General features: G+C 41.0%; 1 protein-coding gene across 1 annotated transcript in view; it reads left to right on the top strand.

Annotated features, from left to right (window-relative positions):
- Positions 1-24,178, top strand: part of MYO3B (myosin IIIB) — a 428,901-nt gene that overhangs the window by 34,246 nt on the left and 370,477 nt on the right. Inside the window, exons 4-7 of the mRNA XM_007459030.1 lie at positions 3,184-3,288; positions 3,521-3,620; positions 6,153-6,229; positions 23,898-24,043. Coding sequence (XP_007459092.1) covers positions 3,184-3,288; positions 3,521-3,620; positions 6,153-6,229; positions 23,898-24,043 — 428 coding nt within the window. The remainder of the gene's footprint in view (positions 1-3,183; positions 3,289-3,520; positions 3,621-6,152; positions 6,230-23,897; positions 24,044-24,178) is intronic.

The raw sequence follows: 24,178 nt of genomic DNA, 5'->3' as shown, positions 1-24,178 counted from the left end.
GGACTCTCAACCACTGCACCACCAGGGAAGCCCCTCAGTGTAGTTTTGATTTGCATTTCTGTAATGATTAGTGATGTTGAGCATCCTTTCATGTGTTTGTTGGCAATCTGTATGTCTTCTTTGGAGAAATGTCTGTTTAGGTCTTCTGCCCATTTTTGGATTGTGTTGTTTGTTTTTTAGATATTGAGCTGCATGAGCTGCTTGTATATTTTGGAGATTAATCCTTTGTCAGTTGCTTGGTTTGCAAATATTTTCTCCCATTCTGAGGGTTGTCTTTTCGTCTTGTTTATGGTTTTCTTTGCTGTGCAAAAAATTTTAAGTTTCATTAGGTCCCATTTGTTTATTTTCATTTCTCTAGGAGGTGGGTCAAAAAAGGATCTTGCTGTGATGTATGTCATAATGTGTTCTATGTTTTCTTCTACGAGTTTTATAGTGTCTGGCCTTATATTTAAGTCTTAATCCATTTTGAGTTTATTTTTGTGTACGGTGTTAGGAAGTGTTCTAATTTCATTCTTTTACGTGTAGCTGTCCAGTTTTCCCAGCACGTAACTTTCTTTTTAATAACTAAACCCAACTTTGTTCTTGAACCCCCAGCCTGCCTAGAGAAGATAATTGATTTTAACTTATCCTGTTAAACTTAGTCCATAGAGTGACTTCTTTGGGAAGGGGCAGGTTCTGGGAATTTGTATCCCATTTTCACAATCCAGTTCAAAGCTTAGTCACTTGGATAAGGACTTAGTTTTTTAGTGGTTTTCTCTTTCCCTGTTCATATTTCCTTCTCCAGGGTGACATCTGGATTTGGATACAGAAAATGGTCATGTAAAGCCATGGCAGTGAGGTCAGGGACCTCCAATTGGTGAGCCTAAGTCCTTCTACTGTCTGCCTTTGGTGCTTCCCCATGTCCCAGGTCCCTGATACTCCTTGTTATCGTGAGGTCTGCACTCACTGTCTTTCCTTCTCATTCAAACTGTAGCCTTGTCCCTGAACCCAACTGGAGCATTAAGTTCTGAATCTCCTGCAAGTCATGAGCAGGCTGTAGGGAACTGTTAGAATCCCAGCCTTGATGGACCTCACCATACTCCACTGCCATTCCACTCAGCATGAACACCCCTTTTTTAGCATGAGGCTCCTGTGAGGAGGTCTCCCCTTAGATTTCCATATAAAAAGAGGTTCATAAGAAATGGTTTCATTAGCATTATCCCCTTACACAACCACCCCCAAGAGGGAGCATCCTCACCCTAATCTTATTCTGTCAAGCTCTCCAAGCTCTACGCCATCAGCCCCAGAAAAGCTTTTCTTTTTGTGGGTTGAGAACTTCCCTCATGTCATGTCCTACATTCTTTCATAATCATCATTTGACTCTGTGGTCAGTTCTCCAATTTTTGTTACTTGAAATATAAATCTAATTTGGGGAGTCCTGAGAAAATTATTATATATTTGTCGAAAGCTTAGCTTTTAAGATTATTTTACGAATCATGACACCGAAAATGCATTCACTGCTCAAGAGAGTATTAGATTGAACATTGAATGTTATGTGCCCTTTCAGGGTCATGTAAGACATAGTTGAAATAAAAAGAATGTGGAATCCTTTGGAAGACATTATCCTGGTACTCAACATTAGGGCCATGAGAGGTATCAGTGTTGAGTTACAAGTTACATCTGACATTGGTAGAGAGAGGATTCCAAGGACACTTATATAATCCCAGACTCATGGGACCATTATAGCCTTCAGTGCATTTCACTGTTCTTGGCTCCTTCCTGAATCATTCCTGACAGATAGTAATTTTATCCTAGTTTTAAAGATTCCTAATTTTGTATTATATTTTTAGTCAAATACTATTGTTTAAGAGCAACTTAAATGGTAAAAACATGGGCAGATTCATTTCCAGTTTATCTGGATTGTTAATGTGTGTGCAAGGTATCTGCTACATATGTACTGGGGAACAATACACACATCAAACAAAAACACCTGCTCACCATTTATTAAAACCTTGCAGATGTTCATTAGAGTCGAATAGATCCTAATGTATTATTATCTTGATAAAGAATGTCTTCTTTTAGGAAAGGTGCTAATCTGTGCTCCTCACATTTCTTTGCTTATGAAAAGCCAGTTGACTCAAGCAGCCACAACCCAGAGGACCCCCCACTGTTCACTAGTTAAATCTTTCCCAGATTGTAGACAAAGTGCCAGGAGGAAACCTAGATCTCTAAAGTAGGGTCATAACCTGTATAAGGACAAGGAGGGCTCTGAGTATCCAACAAAAGCTCTGAATTTTCTCAGCAGAAAAGTGCAAGATGCATATACAACATGCTGCCTACAGTTTCAAGGTATTTACAAGCCCTGCTGAAACAAGTTAAGAACCCTTGACTTAAGATGGCATGTAGCAAACCCAAACCGGCACATTGCCTTCTGCACTTAGTCAAAATCACCCTTGAAAACCCTTAAATTGCTGTGAAAGAATAGTATGTCTGGTTTACGCATTCTCAAATCTCAGTAATGTATAATACGTAAAAAGAGGAAATATGATATACTTTTACAGTGTTTTTAATTACAGGAATAAAAAAAGAAGAGCATAAAGTTGCTGAACTTCTACAGTTGAATATGAAAAGGTTAAATGCACATATGATGCAGCTTCACTCCATAAACTTGACGTGCAGTGGCAACTCGAGAAAGAGCTGCTGGTTGGGCTTCTGCTGCCTGCAGTGCCAGCACTGGAGACAGGGAGATTGAAATAAAATGTATTCCCTCCTAAGTGTCAAGGGTGTCCATCTTGCCTCTTTCAGTCTTCCCTTCAAAATGCATGTTTTTTTAAAAATGTAAAATGAAAATATCCCATAAGTCACCATGATTCCTTATATGCTTTCTTTTTTTAGTTTCTAAATAATGTCTTGTGCTTTTATATTTCACTTAACAATTTAAAAAAATCAGCTTTTTGGACATGCACTTTCACTCATAAATCATCACCTTGAATAAACACACACACACACACACACACAGAATGAGATTTGATTGTGTAATGGAAAAGTGAAGTTTAATTGTTCTGACCTGGAGTTTTGTGATTTGCAAATTTATTTTACTACGTTGAGTCGGTAATAAGTGGGCTTTTCTTCTTAATGTGCTTTTCTTTTCTTTTTGTATGTGTTCTCTTGCTGTCTCTCTCCCCGCCGCACCTCTTCTTGCAGCTGTGTAATGGGGGCTCCGTCACCGAGCTTGTCAAAGGTCTACTCAGGTGTGGCCAGCGGCTGGATGAAGCAGTGATCTCATACATCTTATATGGGGCCCTCTTGGTAAGGACGTCCATCAAGCTGGGGGCAGAGGGGGCAATTTGTCATTGGTTGTCTCTCCATTGCATATTAACAAGAGGAAACTGCCCTATAATATGCAAGGTGTATAATAGGGAGGTGTAGCCAAATGTGGACTTTGATTAGATTTTTAATTGTAGGGTAACTGTTTAAAAATAACCATGCAAATTTTCCTTTTCTCTTTCCTGTTGTTTGGTGGCGGTGGGACACCATGCAGGGCCTTCAGCATTTGCACAATAACCGAATCATCCACCGTGATGTCAAGGGGAATAATATTCTTCTGACAACAGAAGGAGGAGTTAAGCTCGTTGACTTTGGTAATGACTGCTTGTCGTTTGTTTTCTTGATGTGTGTGGTTTAGCCAAAGGCAACAATTTATTGCAGTCTCAGAAGACTGGGGCCTGTCTTCTACGCCATAGGCTGAGGGCCTTTCCAGTCACACACAGGCTGGAGAATGGGGGGGTGGTTCACCAGATGGATCACCCTAGGAGATGCTGTTTGTTAATCTGTTTTCAGCTTTAGAAGCAATTTTTTAAAAAGAGAATATAATAGTGTTTCAAAAGAAGAATTCGAGGGAAAAACTTTGGTTTTCTGGGAAGGAGTTCACATCTCAGGGCAATTGTCTATAATTTACATTTTGTCTATTCTTTTTTGCATATGAAAAGAGAAAGCAGTTTGGTCTTTCAAATGATTTTCTCTAGCCTTAGGCATACTTATTCCCAGTGAGCAGAAGGTAAAATAGTCCTTTGGGTCTGAAAGCTAACATCCCTTTAAATTGTGATTGTTGCTGTTACGTGTGAGGCTGGTTGAACTGGAAACATTAACAGGAAATGGAAGTGTGAAAGGAAACGCAGAGCAATATCACCTAAGGCCAGAGAACTATTAAATATCTGCTTGTGACACTCCTGTGTTGATAGTCACAAACCAAGAAACCATTTGGTTTTCCTTTTTAAGTTTATCGAATGGTTTAGTCTTCTAAACAGGTTCAACAACAATTAGTACCTCAGCATGATTGTTATAAATAATGAGAAACCATTTACAGAAGCACTTTTTAAAATGTTCTTTATCATTGTCAGTGTAGTAGGAGAAAAGATTGATGATTTTGAATATTCATTGTTTTATTGGTAAGAAAGAATTCAGTGTTAAAATGTATCAGTGAATCATTTGCTCAGAAGAAATTACTCAAAAATAAATGAAATTACGCTAAGTATATTGGTTTATTTACTAAAAAGCAAAGAAAAATTGCAGAGGGTTTAAATAGAGTTTAAAGAGCCCTCTTTGGCTTCCTAATAAAGAATAAGGAATGCAAGCAGTTAGCACAACTACCCTGAAAAAACAACCCATGGTCCTTGGCAAATCTATGCCTAATGTTTTTAAAGGTATGTTTTTTGCTGATGAGCATATGTATTCAGATTTCTAAGTTCTTATCAACAGCATTAGTGGCCACCATTGTTATTCTCTTAAGGGCTGCATTAGATTTTGCTTGGTATAAAATAATACCTTATATTTGTAAAATACTTTACAATTTATAAATCATTTTCACAGTTCCATTTTTAAAAAAATTTACTTATTTTATTTATTTTTGGCTGCATTGGGTCTTCGTTGCTGCGCGCAGGCTTTTTCTAGTTGCAGCGAGTGGGGGCTACTTTCTGTTTCGGTGCACAGGCTTCTCATTGCGGTGGCTTCTCTTGTGGAGCACGGGCTCTAGGTGCGTGGGCTCAGTAGTTGTGGCTCACGGGCTCTAGAGCGCAGGCTCAGTAGTTGTGGCGCATGGGCTTAGTTGCTCCGCGGCATGTGGGATCTTCCCGGACCAGGGCTCGAACCCGTGTTCCCTGTATTGGCAGGCAGATTCTTATCCACTGCACCACCAGGGAAGCCCCCACAGTTGTTCTCTTACTTGGTATTTAAGAAGAACTCTTTGTGTTAGGTGTGATGAGTAGCATTATCCCCAGTTTGAAGGTAAGAAAACTGAGGCTCAGCGTGAGGTTGTCTGCTTGAGGTCATACAGTTAGGAAAAGACGTAATTGAGATGGGAAACAGGTCTTCTGACTCCTAATCCAGTGTACCTTTACATCCATTATGGCATAAAGAAGAGAGCTGGCTTAAGACTATGACAAAGTACATTGGAATTATATTAAAATTCAGGTCCTCAACATTGAGCCCTAGATAATAATATTATTAGTTAATTTCTTTTTCCATTTGACAAATGTATTTTTCATGTCAGGTTTCCAGCCTTCTAGGTAAGATAAGGCACTGAAAACTTTTTACGTCTACACTGATGCTCTATTATAGATAATACATGCCAATTTTCTTCCTCCATCAAATGAAGCACCATTTTAAGAAAGATATCACCTGAAATATTTTGGAAATATAATAGGAAGGTATTTTGGATTGATCCTAGTTCTTGATGTTTTCTTTTGATTCCAATTTTGCAGCAGTATGGTAGAAATGCTCGATTTAGATAGATATATGCTCCCACACAACAGTGGGCAAACTACAGCCTGTGAACCAAATCTGACCTGCCTCCTGTTTTTTTACGGCCTGTGAACTAAGAATGGTTTTTACATTTTTAAATGGTTGGGAAAAAAATCAAAGGAAAAATATTTTATAACCGTGAAAACTATGCATCCATAAATGAATTTTTGTGGAAACACAGCTACACTCATTTGCTTCTGTGTTGTCTATGCTGCTTTTACATTACAGTGGCAGAGTTGAATAGCTGTGACAGGGCCTTAGGCTCGCAAAGCCTAAGATATTTACTGTCTGACCCTTTATGGAAGAAGTTTGCCAGCCCCTGGTCTAGCATCATCTTCTGCTCACTGCTGAATTGTGACACCCTTTTCTTATAGGCGTCTCAGCTCAACTCACCAGTACACGTCTGCGGAGAAACACATCTGTTGGCACCCCATTCTGGATGGCCCCTGAGGTAAGCAGAGGGCAACTATTTCTTTGTATTTGCTGAGAGCCTTGGTACTGTGCCTTTTTTATGGCAAGGTCACACACTTCACTTTCAGGAAGAAGAAAATCCTTTATCCTCATTGAACTGTGAGGGTTCTGGTTTGGTGAGTGATAATGATGACAAACCAGAACTTAATTTCAGAGAATCGGGATTAAGTCACAGCTGGCCCACAGAATACCTTCATGCAGTTAGAAAAAGGTGACCCCTCCAGAAGATGCAGCCCTCTACAAGGGTCCTGGCTTGACAAGTTCATCCAGCCATTGTGTAAATTAGAAAAAGTCACCTTCCCTGGATAGATGCAGCCCCAGTGACACATGGCTTGGTGAAGAGACAGATTTCAGCTCCAGCTGGCTTACAGAACTATATGCCATAGACCTGGTTGTTTTTTTTGTTACCAGATACATAGTAACTTCCCTTGTGTACTTTTTTGGCTCTGTAGTAAAACCTGGGATTTCGCCCTAATTTAGTACTGGCATTACCACAGAATCCTCTATGAAATGACACATATAGAAGTTTGGGGAATCTTCGGGCTAGATACCACATACCCTGAAACAGAGGCACTGTACATCTTTGCTTGTCAGGTCAGGATTTTAATTCCACAGCACTCTGGCCTGAGAGCAGCTCTCTTGGATCAAGCAAATGGGTTCTTTTAATAAGAGAACTCGGCAATCATCTCCTTAGAGGTCTTTCCATCTCCATTCTGTCCCTGGGCTTTCCTTCCTCTGTGTGACTGCCAAGGTGGTCTCCTAACACAGTAATCGGCTTACGCCAATATGCTCAAATTTATTCTATCTCAGTGGGCTTCTCTTTCATACTTGGATAATGGACAGACCCATTTTAGAGAAAAAGAAAATCCCTGCAGATTCCAGTGTTTACTTAAATCTTAAATTGATTTTAAAAACCATGAAACTAGACATACACTTATCTAGTCATTTATATTTGTAATGCTATAAAACCAAAAGGGAAAAAAATGTATTATGAAAAAACTACAAAGCCAGCAGTGTTCAAGTAAACAGCTTTAATTTAATGAGACAAATAACATTGTTTTGTGAAACTCAGTTGTCCTTTGCAATGTGAATATGTTTCAGAGCATGATGGCATGGATTATTTTGAGTTATTTTGTCAACCTTACTACCGCATACCATGTGGTGACCCAGTTCTCCTACCACTTTACTGAGCGAGAGTGATCTCTTTGTTTAAACAGCATCTCCTTTGGCCTCTAACTGGCACATCTCTGTTGGCTTAGTGCCGGCTTAATAATAAACATAAATATGGGCACTGAAATTGTGTGTCAATTAGCCATCCAGATGATCTGGAACATGTTTTTATTGCAACTTCTCCCATTTTATTATTAATAAACTATCATTGAAACAAAAGCAAAAACATAAAAATTTTCATAGGGACCTTATGAACCCCACTTGAGAAACACTGTAGGACAAAGTCAAGATTCCTTTGAATGGGGAACAAAGCCCTTCATATTCCAGCTTCTGTACTGTCCAGCCTCATTTCAGGTTACTTTTCCCCAATTTACTTGTTTTTAATGCCTCAACAGAAGTGAACAACAGGTAATTCTCCAAATCTATCCTTATGTGTCATTCCTTTAAACCTTTCCATATATTGTTACATCATCTGGGATGGCCCTCAGAACTCTGGAACATTCCTCCTCAATCTTCAAGTCTCAGTGCAAATGCAACTCCCCTAGGAAAGCTTCCCTCATCCTTGGCCAACTGAGGTTCTTTTCCCTGAGTTTCCACTGCAGCCTTTACACCCTCCATTAGCAAACCATGACCATTGTATTGTATTGGGTTGGCCAAAAAGTTTGTTCGGTTTTTTCCTTAAGATAGCTCTAGTAACACTTAGTTGTCTTTAACTTCATTCAAAACAATTTTGTTAGATTGTATTGTGACAGCTGTCACATCAGTGTGCATTTAAAAAAAACTTATCAAAATTGGTGAATTTTTGTGTAGCCATTTTAATATTGAAGATGGAAGAAAAAATGCAACACTTTTGGCATATTATGCTTTATCATTTCAAGAAAGGTAAAAACGCAACTGATATGCAAAAAATAGATTTGTGCAGTGTATGGAGGAGGTGCTGTGACTGATTGAACGTGTCAAAAGTGGTTTGCAAAGTTTCGTGCTGGAGATTTCTCACTGGACAATGCTCCACAGTCGGGTGGACCAGTTGAAGTTGACAGTGATCAAATTGAGACATTAATTGAGAACAATCAATGTTATACCACACAGGAGATAACTGACATACTCAAAATATCCAAATCAAGCAATGAAAATCATTTGTACCAGCTTGGTTATGTTCATCGCTTTGATGTTTGGGTTCCACATAAGTTAAGCAAAAAAAAAAACCTTCTTGACTGTATTTCTGTGTGCGATTCTCTACTTAAACATAATGAAAACGTTCCATTTTTAAAACAAATTGTGACAGACAATGAAAAGTGGATACTGTACAATAATGTAGAATGGAAGAGATTGTGGGGCAAGTGAAATGAATCACCACCAACCACACCAAAGGCCAGTCTTCATCTAAAGAAGGTGATGTGGTGTATATGGTGGGATTGGAAGGGAGTCCTCTATTATGAGCTCCTTCTGGAAAACCAAATGATTAATTCCAACAAGTACTGCTCTCAGACCAACTGAAAGCAGCACTTTGGTGAAAAGCATCCAGAATGAGTCAACAGAAAATGCATAATCTTCTATCGGGATAATGCAAGACTGCATGTTTCTTTGATGACCAGGCAAAAACCATTACAGCTTGGCTGGGAAGTTTTGATTCATCCGCCATATTCACCAGATATTGCACCTTCAAATTTCCATTTATTTTGGTCTTTACAAAATTCTCTTAATGGAAAAAATTTCAATTCCCTGGAAGACTATAAAGGGCACCTGGAAGAATTCTTTGTTCAAAAGGATAAAAAGTTTTGGGAAGATGGAATGATGAATTTGCCTGAAAAATGGCAGAAAGTAGTGGAATAAAGCATTGAATACGTTGTTCAATAAAGTTCTTGGTGAAAATGAAAAATGTGTCTTTTATTTTTACTTAAAAACCAAAGGCACTTTTTGGCCAACCCAATAGTTGTCGGTAAGCAGGTCTCCCAACTGGACTCTAAACTCTGGCAGGGACTTGGGATGCCCAGCTCTCAGTGCAGTGCTTGATACAGGCTAGATACTCAATAAGCATCTGTTGGATGAATGAATACATTGGTAAAAAAGTCAAAGGAGAAGATGAATTTGGAGGGTAGTTTGAGGAGGGCTTTAAAACTATTGGTATTCACAAATTTCTCTGTAGATTTTGATTAATTTATTATTAAAGGAAAGCATAACTGAGGCCACTCAACTAATATTTAGTGTGGCATAACTCAGAAGATGGTGTTCCCGTTACAATCCGCGGCAAGTTGGTGTTCTCAGAACCACAAAATACAAATAAGAGAAACCTGCTCTTGGCTTTGTACATTTCTCATGAGGTGTTTGTGACTTTTCAGTTTCAGCTGGGTTGAAGAAAATATGTGGAGTGTTTCTATTTACGGGCAGTTTAGTGGTCCATGGTGAGCTTCTGTTGCCCAGATTGCCTGAAACTGGTTCCCTTCTCATCAGGGAAAAGCCAGTGTTGCATCTTGCCTGCTGTAGTGGATAAATTGAGGAGTAGGCAGATTATGGGGTGGAGACCTTGACAGTGCCTCTCAGGAGCAAGTGCCCAGTTGCTCTGTGTATGACTCAGAGATTCTCTCAGGATATGTGCTTGCATCCAAGATGCTTTGGGACCAGGCTGCAGTTCTTGAGACTCAGTCCTACACAAACCTCACATTTTTATTTTTCAAATGGAGAATTACTCTTTCCAACAAAGAGTCTTTTAAGAGTGTCCACAGGAATAATCTTCCATTTGTCAGTTCAATTCAACAAACTTAAAAAAAAATTTTTATCTTACTGAAGTATAGCTGATTTACAATGTTGTGTTAATTTCTGCTATATAGCAGTGATTCAGTTATATATATACATACATATATATATATATATATATATATATATATATATATTCTTTTTCACATTCCTTTCCATTATGGTTTATCACAGGATACTGAACACAGTTCTCTGTGCTATACAGTACCTCCTTGTTGTATATCCATTCTATATAATAGTTTGCATCTGCTAATCCCAAACTCCCAATCCATCCCTCCCTCATCCCTTCTCCCCCTTGGCAACCACAAGTCTGTTCTCTATGTCTGTGAGTCTGTTTTTGTTTTGGAGATAAGTTCATTTGTGTCATATTTTAGATTCCATATATAAGTGATATCATATGGTATTTGTCTTTCTCTGTCTGACTGACTTTGCTTAGTATGATAATCTCTAGGTCCATCTGTGTTGCTGCAGATGGCGTTATTTCATTTTTTTTTATGGCTAAGTAGCATTCCATTCAACAAACATTTATACTCTCTTCCGTGAGCCAGGCTTTGGGTCAAGACGAGTCCTTGAAAGTATAATCAGTAGTGGTTCAAATGGACATTGTCTTCGTATGGTGGCCTGCATAGTATATTGATCCTAATATGCTTTCACTTCTGCTTGTGTGAATAAGTGGTATTTAGATTAAATATGACAGCAATGTATGCAATGCCAATGCCAGTGGAATAAAACCATTGCATACCACCAGTGCTTTTATTTTGAAAATGCAGCAGAATGATCCTTGATCCTATTTTATTTTTGAGAAATTGAACCAAATTATTCTTTTCCCATTTGTATTTCCATTTTGATTTCACCAGCCTAACTACAATATTTAATTCAAATAGGCTATGCTTCAAACCAGGTAGCTAATGGAATGTGACCAGACCACCGTCAAACTTTGACACGCAGTCCAAACAGCAGTTCACCGGGGCAGCTTGAAGCTGCATCATGAACTGACTATCATATTCACAACACTCTCCACTTATTTCCTCTTGAATCTCATGTGGACACTCATAAAGTTGAAAGATGCTGGGTAAAAACAGTATCAACTCAGCAGTGTAGGAGAAGAAAAATTTTAGGGGGTGTGCTTACTGTGATAGTAAATATTGAAATACTTCTGTTCTAGATGGTAAGTGGCTGCCATCCAGAACCCCTTGAGTGCTCCTTGGCCACGAGAGGTGCCTGTCTCTTTCCTTGGGACACCCAGATTTTCTAATGGTCCAGCAACTCCAGGGGGTAATGTCTGGCGAGAAGGGGACCTCAAGGACCAGCTTCAGTGCCGTGTGCAGCTGATTGTCAGATAGTTGGAATATTCCACCTACTAAGCAAGTATACAGTGGGAAGGAAAATTTCACTTACTGAGGACTCACCCACTAATGCACCGGGACTGGGATGGGTGCTTTTTTTCTTTTTTTTTTAACTAAGTACCTAACATGTGTCAGATACTGTATACCCAGTAAGTCATTTAGTTTTCTTTTTTAAAAAATTTATTTATTTAATATATTTATTTTTGGCTGCATTGGGTCTTTTGCTGCGCACGGGCTTTTCTCTAGTTGAGGTGAGCGGGGGCTGCTCTTGGTTGTGGTGCACAGGCTTCTCATTGCAGTGGCTTCTCTTGTTGTGGAGCACGGGCTCTAGGCGCGTGGGCTTCAGTAGTTGTGGCTCGAGGGCTCTGGAGCACAGGCTCAGTAGTTGTGGCGCACGGGCTTAGTTGCTCTGTGGCATGTGGGATCTTCCTGGACTGGCTCAAACCCGTGTCCCCTGCATTCTTAACCACTGTGCCACCAGGGAAGCCCCGGGTGCTTTTTTAATACATTATTTTATTTCATTCTCACAACAGCTCTCTAGAGTAGATATTATTTTCTTCATTTTACCACTGAGGAAAATGAGGCTTAAAGAGGGGTAGGAGGTATTGTGCCCAAATTCACATATCTGGTAAATACTGGAGCTGTTTGGCTTTTCAGAGAGCATGGGAATCCAAGTTACATTTTACAGGTGAAGAAACTAAGGCAGGGAGAGGATACTATTCATGCTCGTTCAGAGCAGACGTGCCCCCAGAATTCAGGTTTCCTAGCCCGCCAGCCTTGTATTCTTTTGCTTCAGTGTGTTCATATGGGATGTACAGTATGGAAAGTGTATGCTGAGTCAGCTCCTACAACAAAGCTGTGCAGAGGTGGAGTGGTGGTGGAGACACATCAGTTTAAAAGACATACATGAAGGACCTATCATGTGTAATGTATAGGTTGACTACACTTTGCCATCCCACCAATGAGAGAAGCAGCCTATATATTAAGGATCCAGTTTACTTGGAATCTTCCTAAAATAGCCAAAGGTCTGTTTCTGTATTAGAAAGCAGACTTGTGGATAAAATAAATATTTGCTTCTTTAAAAAATTTTTTTTTCATTTTTACTTCCATCTGCTAATTGTTGCAAACAAGAGCTAATCAGCTGAGTGGAGAAACAGATGTGCTGTGACGGCTCCAAAAATGGGTCTCTCTCTCCCTGGCAAAGGGTTGACTGGGGACGGTTGCCATAACAACTGGCTTACACCAGTGCAGAAATATCGCAGGCTTTTTGCAACCACTCTTGCCTTGGTCAATTATGCCGTTCCTAGCTAAATGATACAATAATGCTATTTCCTTTGGCACTGCCAGGAATAGAAATGACAAAAGAGGTATTTTGTGTTGAGGGGCTGAGAAAGCCATAAACCACTACAGAGCTGAAATATTATTGTTGTCATTATTACCATTTTGTTCCCTAAGCTCTAGCTAATGGGTTTGGTACCTAATAAGAATTAATAGCATCTGTTGAGTGCTTACTATGTGCCAGGCACTAAGTGCTTTGTATGAATTAATTCATTTGTAATCCTTACAATAACCCCATAAAGTTACTGCTGTTACTAGTCCAATATTTTAGAGAAAGTAAATAAGTCACAGAAAGTAGTGTTCTTGTCCTTGGACAGGTTGTTAGGTGATGCCACCAGGATTTTAACCCAGGTATTTAGCTCCAAAATCCTCCCTCTTAGCCACTATACTAGAGCAAACAGTTTAATTGCAACCACCAGTGTACCAGATAAGATGAATATCTTTCTTTTCCAATTTAAAAATTATTTTAGATAAAAATTATACTTCCTATTATGTTGAGGAAAGTGCAATATTTCAGCATGGCACTAGAAACCAATGTAATTAATGCCCAAGGGAAGGATCTGGAAAAATAAAATAACAAAGTTCTTCAGAATAGAATTTAGGAGATTTGGATTTTAAATAGTTACAGCTCTGCCACTCATTTTAAAAAAGCGATTGTGGTTCAGTTAGTTTATTATGGCTTCACGTTTGGTAGAAGAGATAAGAGTACAAATTTTGGAGTCAGATACACCTGGGAGCAAATCATAGATACCCTGCTTACCCACCTGATCACTGACCAACAGCGTCAGAGGACAAAATGAAACGATGTACTGAAAGTGCTTGCTGCAGTGCCCAGCATAGTAAGTGCTTTAAAAATGGTGGTGCCTATTGCCTGAGCCCAACCCTCCCTATCCTGTTCTCAGCTGGAAGGAGACTGGCCTGGGTAGTCTCTGCCTCCTAGGTTCCTTCTGTGTTTCAGAGAACATTTATAGTTTCCAGGGGGAAAAGCCTCTTCCATCTCTCACATTCCGTGCCTCTGGTATTAGTCAGATAAGGAAGGTGGGATCTCTCCAAGATCTCAATAAGGGTGAAACAATGGCAATGGCGAGACCTTCAGTGTCTGATTTTACCTGTCTCTGTTCTAAAAGGCTGAGGATTCTTGGGATCCCATCTGCCAGTTACTTCACTGTGAGGAATGTAGGCTTTGGTTGCTCAACAGGTTCAAGTGAGGGGTTTAGAACCTTGGATCCTTGGCTGAAAGACCTGTGTGTCTTCCCCCAAGACATTCACCTCTGAGATTCTGTAGCCATTTGTGTTCCCTGGTTCCCTCCAGATTCCTGTGTCAGTCTCTAAGAAGCAGGGATTCCCTCCCTTCTCATTCTGGGGCTGACCCTGCCTGCATTCCCAGAGTGGTTCTGCCTTTAAGGAGCCTGGAGCACAACCCAGGCACTTGGGGCTCCGGTGGGTAAAGGGCCCAGGGCAAGGGCAGAGTGACTGGCGCAGCCCCGGATTGTACCCTCAGCTTCAGCGATAGCTCCCCTCTCAGCTGGAGCTCTGTGGGGTTGAGTCATATGTCATCTGTCAGTGTGGAGGTGGGGGGCTGGCCCTGGAGGTGACTTGTTGTTACCCTCCTCCTGGCGGGTCTAAATATAGGACCCCCATCTGAGGCCTCAGCTCCCAGATGTGCAGAAGCATGTGAGCCCAGAGCAGAGACCTCATATCCCCCCTTCCCCATCCTGCCTTCTGCTCAGTGCTAAGTAAGATGTTTCAAGGTAATAGCCTCTGTGAGCATTTGGAACTTTCCAGGCTGTCCTCCCACCCCTCTCTGCGGAGGTGAGAAGGGCAAGACACCTGCTGTTTCCCCTTCTTCATCTACCAAAGAGGAAGAACTGTTCCTGCAGGGGCAGAAGTGTTTGCTGAAGAAACGTCAGAGCCGGCCTCTGCTCTTCCTGAGCTCTGAGTCTCAAATCACCTGGTGGCTACCCTCTGGTCAGTGCTTCCACTGCCCCGTCCAGGGCGTAGGGGCTCAGCCCCAAGAAAGGGAAAGGGAGTTCACGGCTAGGCCAACGCTGCATCGGCTCCTCTGTCCGACGGTCCTTGAGCTGTCGGAGGAAAGAAAAGGGAGGCGGGCAGTCAGCAGTAGGAATGGGACCCAGAGGAGCCTTGGGGTGGAGATGGAGCAGGAGCGGGTAGGGGTGTGCAGACTTGTTTTTATGGTGCTCTATTATGGCCCAGCTTTTCCCCACACCTTCTTTAAACGGTTAAAGGAAATCACTCTTCGGTAGGAATGTGTGACATTCCCGAGGGCATTCTGGTTTGCCTGGCGACATCAGCCTGGGGGAGGACAGAACCCAGAGACTACGTGCAGATAAAGGGGTGTGCCCGTGCGGGAGCACTCAGATATTCTGTTCGATTTGCTTCCCTGCCTGTTTTTCAGATGTACTGTGGAGGAGAACCCCCTCCCCATTAGTGTCTTGTCACGGGCTTATGCTTTAGTTCTGTTACCTACTCGCTGTGTGACCTTGAGAAATTTCTGAGCCCATCCGAATCTGTTTCCTCACCTGGGCTAAGAATACCTGACTTAACAGCTGTAAAATGAACTGAATTATAGAACTCCTACTCATTCTTTCCTTAACTGAACTCTGGTAGAATTGGAGCACTAGCTGACAAAGGAAAGGGGCAGCGGAAGGGAAAGTGAGGGGACAGGGGAAGTGAGAGGCGGCAGGAACTCCATCTGCTTAAATGGAGGGCGTGCTTACATGCTCAGAGTATGGTGTGGCTATGGCTTATGGAGCACGAAATGCCTTTGGCAATGGCTCAGCATTCTGTGTACTATAATAATCCCCAGGAGATGCTTCCCTCATGCGGGCACCATGGAGTTTGCTCCTGGTTTGGCCACAAACCAGCTCTGTGACTCTGGACAGGTCAGCTCTCCCCCAGCACCTTAGTTTCTTCCTCTGTGAAATAGGGGGGTTGACTTAATGAATCCTAGGATCCCTTCCAGCATCATCTCTGATGTGGGGAAGTTGCTGGAGCCGGGGAGGGTGGTGGGATGATCCCGGGTCTCTAAGCAAATGTGTCCCTTTGGAGCCTTTGAGTACTAAGGACACATACAAAAATTTGGGGTCGCTGATTTACCTTCCACAGGGCAGTTCTGTGATACTGGTCCTGAGTTTGAGAGCAGGGCTTACCATATAGTTAAGTATAAGTGATATGTTCCCAGGGCTTTGGGAAATTTAAGTGCAAAAATCATTGTGTATGCTGGCCTCAAACCCAGAACAGTCCCCCTCTGCCCTCCACCAACCATGGTGGGAAGTGGTGTTGTGTATGTGTGTTCTGTGTCTTTTTATTTTTTTAAATTAATTAATTAATTTTATTTATTTTTGGCTGTGTTGGGTCTTAGTTGCTGCGCACAGGCTTTCTCTAGTTGCGGTGCGCGGGCTTCTCATTGCTGTGGCTTCACTTGTCGTGGAGCATGGGCTCTAGGCGCACGGGCTTCAGTAGTTGTGGCTCGCGGGCTCTAGAGCACAGGCTCAGTAGTTGTGGCACAGGGGCTTAGTTGCTCCGCAGCATGTGGGATCTTCCCGGACCAAGGATCGGACCCATGTCCCCTGCATTGGCAGGCAGATTCTTAACCACTGCGCCACCAGGGATGCCCTGAGTGTTTTTAATTTGAGCTTTGTTTTATTTTTCTAAAGGCATAAGCTGAATGCTACAATCCTGAGACAAGACTTGTAGAACATCATATTTTAATTAGAGACCTTTCTGAATTTCATAAGAACAGTATAATTTAAATTATTTCTGGCAGTTTCTTAGCATACAAAGTATAGATTCAGTTCTAGTCTTGAGTTTTATGAATGAACTAAAAAAAAAAAGAGAGAGAAATGAAACCCCCCATAAATTTCAGTTCTTCTAGTCCACATCCTCTTAGCAAAAAAACTCAAATCTCAAATGTATCCTCCCTCAAAGTTATATTTCATCCAAGGGAAGAGATTTCATGAGCTTGTTCAGTATCTCAGCTTGTAACACTTTAAGATGTTTGTATGTAAAACTGTTGAATAATATTTGCCACTGGAATATTTATAACTGCAATTTACAATTCCAGGGAAATTCCATTTTAGAAATCTTTATGATCAATAACATTTATTAATTATGCTGTGTGAATTATGTAAGCAAAATTTAGAATCCTATTTGCCTTCCTACCTCTCAGTCCATCTTATTTGCCAGTCTGTTGACTGTATTTTGGGGCTCAAGGTCAGCCAAAGATTAATAGATTTAGGTTTATTTGCTTTGCCTCTTTGTGAGCTGAAATTTAGCTCTTGAGATAACAGCATTTTGCCTCTGTACTTGAGTGAAATTTTAATCTTGACCTTTGGTTATAATTTTGGATCACATGATCAATTCTAGTAAGATGAGAAATCAGATCATATAAAGCAAACCTAATCGCATTTTTAATGACATTTTAAAATATTAGTGGAAAAATAAAATAGTCTGAATAACATCTATTGTTTTTTAAGTTGGGTAAATCATTTTTTATAAGAGCAAAACATTTTTCCTTATGGTGGATGGTGCTACTATAATATTATTTGCTTGAAAGTGTTGGTTAAAAATCACATTATTGAAAGAGATTTCAGCCCAGCAGCTCTTTGATATATCATTTGATAAATGATTTAAGTTAAATAGGTTGGAGAAATCTAGGTTTTCTGAATGCAGGAGTTCATACATTGACTGTTTTTTGTCCCCTTTACATCCAGTTTAATACAGATGTTCTTTATAGATAATGAAGACTTTGAGATGAGGAGAAACTGTTCTCTAAGGTTCTTATAGCCCAAGTCTTTCTGCAAGAGGTAGAGGGTGGATCTCACCCCCTATCTTGGGAACTTTATCAGTAAGCCCTACTCTTTGTCTAGGCTGAAATGAAACTGTAATCATGGGGCATTTCATGGGATCGTGGTGGCCTGAGAAAGTGTAAGAACTAACTCTAGTCTGGTGCTTACAATGGAAAAGAATATGGTTGAGAAGAGAATTTCTTTAATTCTTTTTAAATTCATGGGACCCTAGTTTTACAACCAAGACAACACCTTTAACCTGTCACCTTGCTGATGAAGAATCCCCACAGCCAGTACATACCCCTGAGGAAGGAAGCACACCCTTGAAGATCAAGGCAAACTTTCTAATACTTATTTACATTTTCAAGACAGAAAAACAGACAAAATTTGTTCTTTTTGTGATAGAAATAATCCATGTTCCCTGTAGACATTTTAGAAAATGCAAAAAGTTTTAAAGAAGTAAATAAATAAAATGGATATTACCCATACATCAGTGACCTAATGCTATCTACTATTAACATTTTGGTGCCATAGAAAAAGCTGGGTAACCTGCATTTTCCTAAGCAGTGCTTCAGATAAGACCCATGAAGAAGGGATTGTTTAATTTGCATAGGAAGAAGAGATACAGGGAGATTAAATAATTTGCTAAAGTTATCCAGTGAGGGGGTGGCAACCAAAATGAAGATGGCTTGCTCTGGGATTTTCTTGCACCATCCAGAGGTGCAAGTCTTTTCACAGTCCCAGAGCTTTTCACAGTTATTTTTTCTCCAGCTCATGGCTGAGGAAAGGGCCAGCCTCCTCAACAGAACTCAGGGGACCATGCCCGGGATGGATAAAGAGATGACATGTGTCAAAGCAGTTGCGTTATCAAGTTGTGGGTGCAGTTTTACCCTATAAACTCCTTTAGGAGAGGGGAGGAGGGAGTGGCTGGGAAAGATTTAGAGTCTACAACTTTGGAACCTGTTAGCTTGAAGAAGCCTTACGAAGAACTGCCCTAACAAAGAAAGCTGACTGCTGGCCTTTGCTACAAAGACCAGTAGAGCTAAACTATAGTGAAAACTTATTTCTTGTCCTTGGTTCCCTCCAGAAAGAAGTTTTGGGCAGCCAAGGTGGTAATGACCAACATTTGGGAGGCTCAAGCCCACCTCTGGGTAAAATTGGCATTGAGCACTGAGGCTGTTAGTGCATAGATATTGCTAGTTATCCGAGTATTAGTGTCTTTCCCCTTCCTAAAATAAGCAGCAGTGTAGTCTAAATGTATCAGAAAAGCCATAAGTTTGCATTTCAAGGTAGGAACGTGGACATGCTCCATTAACCAGCATCCAAACAATTGCTCTGTCGCTGAAGCTCATCTTCCTTAACGGATTCATTGTCACAGCAACCAGCATCTTTTCATAGACCTTAAGACCTTCTACAAAATACTGGCAATAAAATCCCGTCAAGGTTCCAGCCACCCATTTCACACCCCAGAATGATCTACTGTTCGCTAGGTAATTTGCATGGAGAGGTTAGTCTCTCAGTTTGAGATATCTTTCTGAGATAAGAAAGCCACTTATTTGGAAATCATTAAGTCATAGAATATTAGAGCTGGAAGGGATAGTAGAGATGATTCATCCCCACCTTGCCATCTTATAGATCTAGAAAGTGGGGTCACTATAACTAAAGAACCCTCAGCTCAAAGTTTTCACAGGACCCAGCTGGTGAATAATGGAGTTCAGACTTTCTGATTCCAATCCAAAGATTTTTCAACAAATCTTCTCTGATGAGTGCCACAAATTGATGTGGATGAGGAAGGAAGAAAGATAAGACATAATCCTTACCCTGGGTTACTTCCTGTTTACTTCAAAGTTCACATTGATGAGATCCTAAGACTGGCCCCTTTAAAACCTAGAAGGAGTGATGAGGTTAATGATAGATTAACACCAAGTAGATAAAACTACTCATTAAAACTCAGAAACAGTATAAACACTCACCGATGTCAGGACAAAGAGTTGAAGATTGTTAAAGGTGAGTATGCAGAAGTATGTAGGGACTTATCCTGAAACTCGTTGAGACTCAGCGAGATAATAATTTAATCTTGGAGCCAATAGGCATTAGCAAATACTGCACTAGAGCTCTCTTTATTTTGATTCATTTTATTCTGTGCTCTTAGCCTTTGCCAGGTGCACTAAATATTTTGTAACAGTCTACATACACATCTTTTGGAACATTCCAGAAGGCATATCCTCTTCATATGAACATGCTAGTGGGACTTTAAAATCAACTTTGGAGAATTCTTACTTTGTAAAATTGACATTCATTAGCAGTTTTTCTATTCACAATGCTGGATTAAGATAAATTTACCAGTTTGTTAAAGTTCATGATATATTGGGTTGGCCAGAAAGTGCGTTCGGGTTTTCCGAACGAAATGTAGGATATATTTACTATAATATAAAACTCCGTGAAGTCACTGATAACACATCAGTGCTTTATTGTTACCCTTTAGTATATTCTGCTTCTGATCCTGATGGAATTTTTTTTTCCTTATTGCATCTACATGTGAAAAAAAAGAAGTGAGTTTCCAAGAGCACACATGATTTTTCTGTACCTAGTTAGAGGTAGAGCTTAGACCCAATTTGAACTTGTTACACTGCCTACCAAACTGACTTCTTCTTCCTGACTTCCCTGTTTTATAAATGGCACCATCATTCTCCTGGTCACCCAGGGTCATAATGTTAGTCTTCCTTGGTGTGTCCCTTTTCCTAGCCTCCCAAGTCCTGCAAGTCTTCCCTTGAACTCTCTCTCACACCTATTCCATCTTCCCCATTCCACTGCCACCAACATCATTTATACTCCTATGACTGAAGTAAAGGCTTGAGGTAGAGGAGAGAATATACTTGCCTTAGGCGTGTCTCCTCCTGGGGGCAGTAGAGGTGAGGTTGAGGAGTGGAAGAGGACAAGGTGTTTGGGGTCCTGGGCCCGTGTCAGTACCATTTCAGACTCCTCTCTCCCCACCCCTCTAATATGACGTACAGAACCTGGGAAACCTGGTGCCAGGGCAGTGCAGTTACTTGACATTGCCACTCTCCTTTTCTTTGTGGAGCATTGTAACAACTGATTCAGAGAGCTCTTTGAGAGGTCACTTCCTCCTGGGGGCAAGACCTATCGACCATTTAAGCATTCTTAACTCAGCTTTATTTTACCTAGAGACAAGGAGAATGCTGAGCTAAGGAGAATGAAATTACTTTTTCTCCTACAGAAATAGTTGCAGACTTTGTTGTTGGATTGATAGGGAATCCAGTTCTAGGATGTGTTGACCTTCAGTTGGGATGCAACCTCTCAGAGTACCTCTTTGAATCCCATCACATGTAACCCAGTAAAGAGAGATGGAAAGAGAGACTCCCTCTGAAGAGATAGAGTTTAGGTGACACAAATCTCAAAACCGTGATTAGTTTGGTCAAAATATGTGTACAGATGCTGATAATTCAACTGTTTCTTGAATATAACCTTTATTATTTAGAGTACTTTTATCACATTGTGATAATCTGTTTACTTGTCTCTCCTCTGCCTGCGTTCAAATTCTGTCCCTGACCATGACTAGCTATGGGTACTGGGGAAGCTATTTAACTGTGCTATGCCTCAGTTTCCATACCTACAAAAGGTGATAGTAGTACCTACCTGACAGAATGATTATATACCTACCTAGTACCATGCCTGGCTCATGGGTACTCAATAATTATTTGTGAGTTATTTTACTAGAGACATTTTCTATAAACTTCTCTAGAAGGCTAAGCTTAAATAATTCTTTTGTCACATTACAAGCTGAGCTTAGGGAAGAGAATTTGGCCAACGGATACTCTTCTATTAATCAGACTGAGCTGAAGATAATGTGTGACTGTCTGTAAAGAGAAGTGGAAACCAGATAAACGTTTTGAATATTTTATGACAGCACTTGAGAATCGATAGGATGTCTCCATTCCCACATTTGGACGGGTTCTTGGAATTGCCTTCTGTGTCCCATCCAGGATAGCTAGAAGTTGATTTGAATTTCTTTCTGGAAGTTGTGGACTATGGGCACTATTTACTTTTTGTTGTCTTGCTTAGCCTGAATTGGTCTCCCTCTAATATCCCAAGCTTTTGGAGCCCATATCCTTTATTGGACATGCTAGTACATATTGTCTTAGGACATTTTTAGTTGTCATGGTTTGTCATTTAATTTATTATAGATTCACTTTAAATTTCACTTGGCCGTAGCTCCTGTTGGGGAAGGATAGAGTCTTACTTCTTTTTCTCTCACAGGGATGTATAAGAATGGTGAACTATTTGCTGATTGATAGGTCTAAAATTATGTTTGTCTTACACGTTTGGAAATGTCATTTCTGGAAGGGAAGGTGGTAAATAGCCTTCTCTGGAGATCTTTTAGAATAATGTAGTTTCTCACCAGATTGAGGTGATGAAAGTGAGATCTTCGGGGGGCAATGTAATGGCCTCTGCTTCCAAAATCGGAATTATTTGAACTTGAGTTTGAATGCATATTTGAAAATAATGTGTTAAAAGTATGACTTTTATGTGTTAAAAGGATGTTCTGTGGCAGGATAGTCTATTCAGAGGGTTGGGCTGGGATCAGGCCAAGAATGCAGGTACATAGAAAAAGGTTCTTTAGTTCAGAAACCAGAAGAGAAGGGTAGAGGGAAATTATAGGAGAAGGAACACCAAGTCTTGGGCAAGATGGCGGGCATGTTTGCCTGGCATCATGAGACCAGTGAACTGGGTCTGGCAGAGAGCAGGTGTATTAGTCTTCTGTCACTGATATCATAATATCACACATTCAGTGGCTTCAAACGACGTGTGTTTATTCTCTAGGTCAGCAGTCTGCGTCTTACCCAGCTAAAAGTAGTCTCCATTTGGAAGTCTCACAGTCATCTCAGACTTAGTATGTCCCCAATGGAGCTCCTGCTGTTCAACCCAAACCTACTTCTCCTACTGTCTTCCGCATCTCATTTTGGAATCGCCTAGGTTAAAAACTGAACTGTTCTTCGACTCTTCTTCCTTACAAGTCCCATTCAGCAAATCCAGTTGGCTCTACCTTCAAAATTATATAATCAGAATCTGATTATTTCTCACTGTCTCTAGATTGGAGTCCTGCAGTAACATCTTTACTAGATTTGCTTCTTCTATTCATGTTCCATATTATTGTGTCCTCAGCACTGTAGCCTGCTAATATGTAAGCCAGATCCGTCACTCTTCTACTCCCCATGGCCGGTTGGTCCATCTTACTCAAAGTCAAAGACCTTCTGACAGCCAAAGAGGGCAGGCAGGACCATCACTTTGGCCCTGCTGCGGTCTCCAGTGATGCTGTATATCTACCTCATAGGCTGTTGGACATACATCATCAGACTCTAATAAAAGTCTCCCACCTGCTCATAGCCATGGGTCATCCTCGGTCAAGGAAGCAGATTTAAGGTCCAATAGGAGCATTTGGTTCCTGCACAGCCTCTGGCCCACCCCTGCCTTCTCCTGACCCCACCGTGATAGCCACCAGAGTCTAAGTGGTGGGACTTTTCCTGTCTGACTCAAAACGTTGATAGAAAAAGATTTCCCCACAAGGTTCCATACTTTCCAAACCAATGACAAGCCCAAGGGCATTTTCTGGTTCCCCTTCTCTTGCACCTAGTAGAGCTAATACCTGAAGCAGCAGCTGGGCTGAGACACAAACCAGTTGTTGGGGTTTGAGGAGGGGGCCGATTTTCTTGGAAAAGGGGAATGGGAGGGAGTGGTTCCTCTTTTAAGTTAAGCACATCAGTCTCCCAGCAGCTTTCTGCTCAAATGCCGTGCTCCTAGGGACTTTGTGCAGGAGATAGGCATCTTTGAGAACAGTTGCTCCTCAGTGTTGAATTCAGCAGCTGGTAATGAGATGAAGGATCTAGACAAAGCCTTTCCTTAAAGGACATCAGGGTGGCTGTGGTGAGGTATTCACCCTTGTGCCTCCCCTTGCACTGTTCTTGTTATCTAGAAGGTTCAATGCATGTTTCTTGAACTGAACTGATACATTTTTAAAAGTTAATGAACATATCAGATGATAAATCAACCACACAAATAAGGCCTAGAAAACGGACATCTTATTATTACTGGAATTTAATATCAGTATAGCCAAGGGAACTGAGAAGGGGCTAAGATCGGCCAAGGGCCTTTGAGGACATCTGCGGTGTCAGTGGGTGGGGTTGATGTGTTGTGTCCTGCTTTTGTCTGATAGGTCATTGCTTGTGAGCAGCAGTATGACTCTTCCTATGACGCTCGCTGTGACGTCTGGTCCTTGGGGATCACAGCTATTGAACTGGGGGATGGAGACCCTCCCCTCTTTGACATGCATCCTGTGAAAACGCTTTTTAAGATTCCAAGGTAGGACACAAGATGGCGCTCTTGGCTTATTAGTTCTTTGTGAAAGAGGCTCTTTAAGGATGATAAATAGTTCATAGACAGTTTCTCTCCAAACCTGTGAAAGCCTGATTGTAAAATGTGTTTCTTTTGGTGGGG

This window comes from Lipotes vexillifer, unplaced genomic scaffold, assembly GCF_000442215.2.
Source record: "Lipotes vexillifer unplaced genomic scaffold, Lipotes_vexillifer_v1.1 scaffold1241, whole genome shotgun sequence".
NCBI classification, from domain to species: domain Eukaryota; kingdom Metazoa; phylum Chordata; class Mammalia; order Artiodactyla; family Lipotidae; genus Lipotes; species Lipotes vexillifer.
The sequence above is the reverse complement of the archived record's forward strand: the minus strand, read 5'-3'. Positions and strand labels throughout refer to the sequence as shown.